Genomic DNA, 3,175 nt, shown 5'->3' with positions numbered 1-3,175 from the left:
ATCTCATACACCAGGGCGTCCGCCTCAACAACACCCTAGCGTTGAGTATGCAGAAGACACAAGCCTCAACGATTGCCTTGACTTCTTCATCCTAGCAGTCTTCAAGGTGGAAAGGTTTCCGTACATCCGCCAAGCCGTCGCAGACTGGCTCGGCAGCACCGGCTATCCGCAGATGGTCCCGGGGATCCTCCCACCACTCGCGGTGAACTGGGCCCGACTGAGCTGCGCACTGCCCTCGTCAGCCCAGCACGGGCACGCCGACAAAAGTTGGGAGGGGAACCTCAAAATACAAAAGTTGGCGACCAGTCCTCTGCGCGTCCAGCATTGGCGTCATCCCATTCCAGCGGAGTTTCGGGTCATGGAACGAGGGTGAGACCGTACGTTTCCTTTTCTGGCAAGGCGGTGCCAACGGGTGTGTGCCCGGGAGTATTAGGGCATGTACAATGGTGGCATCACTATACTGGTGCCCCATGCTCCACCTAGATAAAAGGTAACTGAAGCTACTGTTTAGTTCTACCTTCATCCAACGGAAGCAGTAGTAGTGTTCTCAGGTTTGGTAGCTTTTTCTCTGTACAAAAAGGTAGCAAGGTACTGTTGAGCTCAGCAATGGTGTTTTCCAACGCTTTCCCATTGGCTGCCTTGCACTTTTTTCACGGGAGAACCAGCCTCCTCTGCATGATCCCGTCTAGCGCTGCAAGCAGCATCTTTTTCTCAGGTTCAACTATCCAAGCCGACTTGGCAGCTGGGGCACCGGTCCATCCTGGAGCGTTGGCCTTGCCCTTAGCGAGCCAACGGGTGCTCCCTAGTCACGTCCAATAAACAATGTAACCGTCGTCTCAAAAAACTGAATGAAATTACTTTTTTAAAAATGAATAAAGTCGCGTGTTTTTGTTTAAAAAAACGCTTCAGGCTTAGGCGAGCAACGGGTGCCGTTGGATCCTGACGCGAGCTTCGATCTTGACCGTCCGTTAACTGAAGAGCGTAACACCTGTTTACCAACTGACGAAGGTGGCACCCGGAGGAACAGAGCGGCCTCGCCTGACACCTCCACCCGTCGTCGGCGCGCGCGTCTCCGGTGAACTTGTTGCCGGGCCGGGGACAGATGGCCGGTCTAGACCATTACCACGACGCGCGAACGGGCGGCGTCGATGTCTCTGGCCGGCCTCACGCCCGCGGCGGGCGGGTCGTTCAGAGAGACCGAGCAGAAGACGTGGATGGGGACCGAGCAGTACCTATGCCGATGTGGAGGTGGGTGGGTGGGGATGCAAGGACGACGACGGCGGGGAGAAGAAGGTGACGTGCTTTCTCGCCAGCTGTGGCACGGTAAGATTGTTTCTGCTAGTACTAGTATTTCCCTTCCTCCTTCCGTGTATGTATTCACACCTCCAAGGTGTATGACGAAATGCCCCTCCCCTCCATATGCTCTTCACTCTTCGGTGAAAAGGACTGGTCCGGATTGGAAATTTGGAACAGCGCTTCCTTCCACATAAAACTTGTAGATGGTTCACATACAACTTGTAGACCAGACTTGTTCAAGTCGCTAAATCATTCAAAGTTAGGCAGATTCTAGCTTGTCCTTATCCTTATAAACTAACTACTCCCTTTGGGGTCATGGGTTGGAATATGTGTCCCGATGTTGACAATGATAAACAACAGGTGGCTATAAAGACATCCATCAAGGTTGACAAGCACATGAAGAAGGAGTTCACCGATGAGGTTATAATCCAATCTGCAATGAGGCACAAGAACATTGTCATGCTCCTAGGCTGCTGCTTAGAGCTGGATGTTCCCATGTTGGTGTATGAGTTTGTAGCGAGAGGGAGTCTGTATGATGTTCTCTTCAAGTGCAGAGATAGGATTCTAGCGGGCACACGACTGAGGATTGCTATTGGGTCAGCCGAAGGCTTAACATACATGCATTCAGCAGGGGAGAGTACAATCCGTCATGGTGATGTTAAATCTGCCAATATCCTTCTGGACGAAAAGTTCACCCCAAAAGTTTCAGACTTTGGGACATCAAAGCTACTCGCAAGAGGAAAAGCCGAGATGACAGAACATGTCATTGGGGACATGAGCTACATAGATCCAGTATATATGGAGCAAGGGATCGTCACATAGAAGAGCGATGTCTACGGCTTCGGAGTTGTCCTCATAGAGCTTATCACAAGGAGGCCTGCAACATATGATGCTATGTTGCAAACTTTGTTGAAGCTTTGGTAGAAAAAAGAGCAAGAAGCTTTATTGACAATGATATTACAAGTGAGGCGGATATTAATCTCTTGGAAATGGTTGGCGGAGTCGCGGTGGATTGTCTAAAACCCAATCCAGAAGAACGACAAGACATGAAACGAGTAGAGCACCGCCTCCTCGAGATTCTTGCACAATCTGAAGATTATAGTCATGAGAGGAGCTTCCAGGGAGATCTTAGTCCGGCACCGGATGATGTTGCTTTGCTTAAAGCGTCGGGAGAATGAAGTATCTATCCTCTACCAATATTTTTACATTTTCCACTCAATTATGTAATGGTTTGATTGCATTGAGACATCAAGACATTAGACTATGTACCAATTTTATTCATGTGACATTTTCCTTGGTGACAGGAAATGTAGGATCTAATTGTTGTGGATTTATTATGAGGTATAAACAGACATGCCATCATGGTTGTGTGCATCACAATGATGCAGAGATCGGGGTCACCCCCTTTCCGACAAAAATAGACGCGACATCTCACCCTTGATTTTGTATGGGAAATTCCCTGGGCCTGAAGCTTAAGGATGTCTTGCTGAAGCTTAAGGATGTCTTGCCGAAGTGACGACCCCCCTAGCACAACGGAAGAACGGTGGTGCAAGATAGTAGGAGCAGCGAGAGGGGCAACGATAGCAACACAAGAGAGAGAGGACGCCCCGTCAAGGACTGAACTAAGACAAGGAGAGGAAGATAGAAGAGGAGACGTGCCTAACACTCTAACAGCATACTATGGAGGAAGGAGAAAATGTCCATGTGTAAGAAACTAAGAACTGACAGTGCTGTTCCATGTGTAACAGGACAGTGCTATCTTACCTAAGACAAGAACTGACAGCGCTATCACACAGCATAGCCATCGTCATGTTCAGTTCCATTGTAGCTAACCTGACAGGCTGATGGATAAACTTACCAGTATTCTTTATACAACATA

General features: G+C 49.1%; 1 protein-coding gene across 1 annotated transcript; it reads left to right on the top strand.

The window, feature by feature from the left end:
* The first annotated feature begins 1,148 nt into the window (after positions 1 to 1,148).
* Positions 1,149 to 2,608, top strand: LOC123183130 (wall-associated receptor kinase-like 10). The gene is made up of 2 exons (XM_044598445.1): positions 1,149 to 1,228; positions 1,527 to 2,608. Exons 1-2 carry the CDS (start codon positions 1,149 to 1,151, stop codon positions 2,116 to 2,118), a joined length of 672 nt encoding a protein of 223 aa, XP_044454380.1. The 3' UTR covers positions 2,119 to 2,608.
* The last annotated feature ends 567 nt before the right edge of the window (positions 2,609 to 3,175 follow it).

This window comes from Triticum aestivum, chromosome 1A (assembly GCF_018294505.1).
Source record: "Triticum aestivum cultivar Chinese Spring chromosome 1A, IWGSC CS RefSeq v2.1, whole genome shotgun sequence".
Classification (NCBI taxonomy): Eukaryota; Viridiplantae; Streptophyta; class Magnoliopsida; order Poales; family Poaceae; genus Triticum; species Triticum aestivum.
This window is presented reverse-complemented; position numbering and strand designations above follow the sequence as displayed.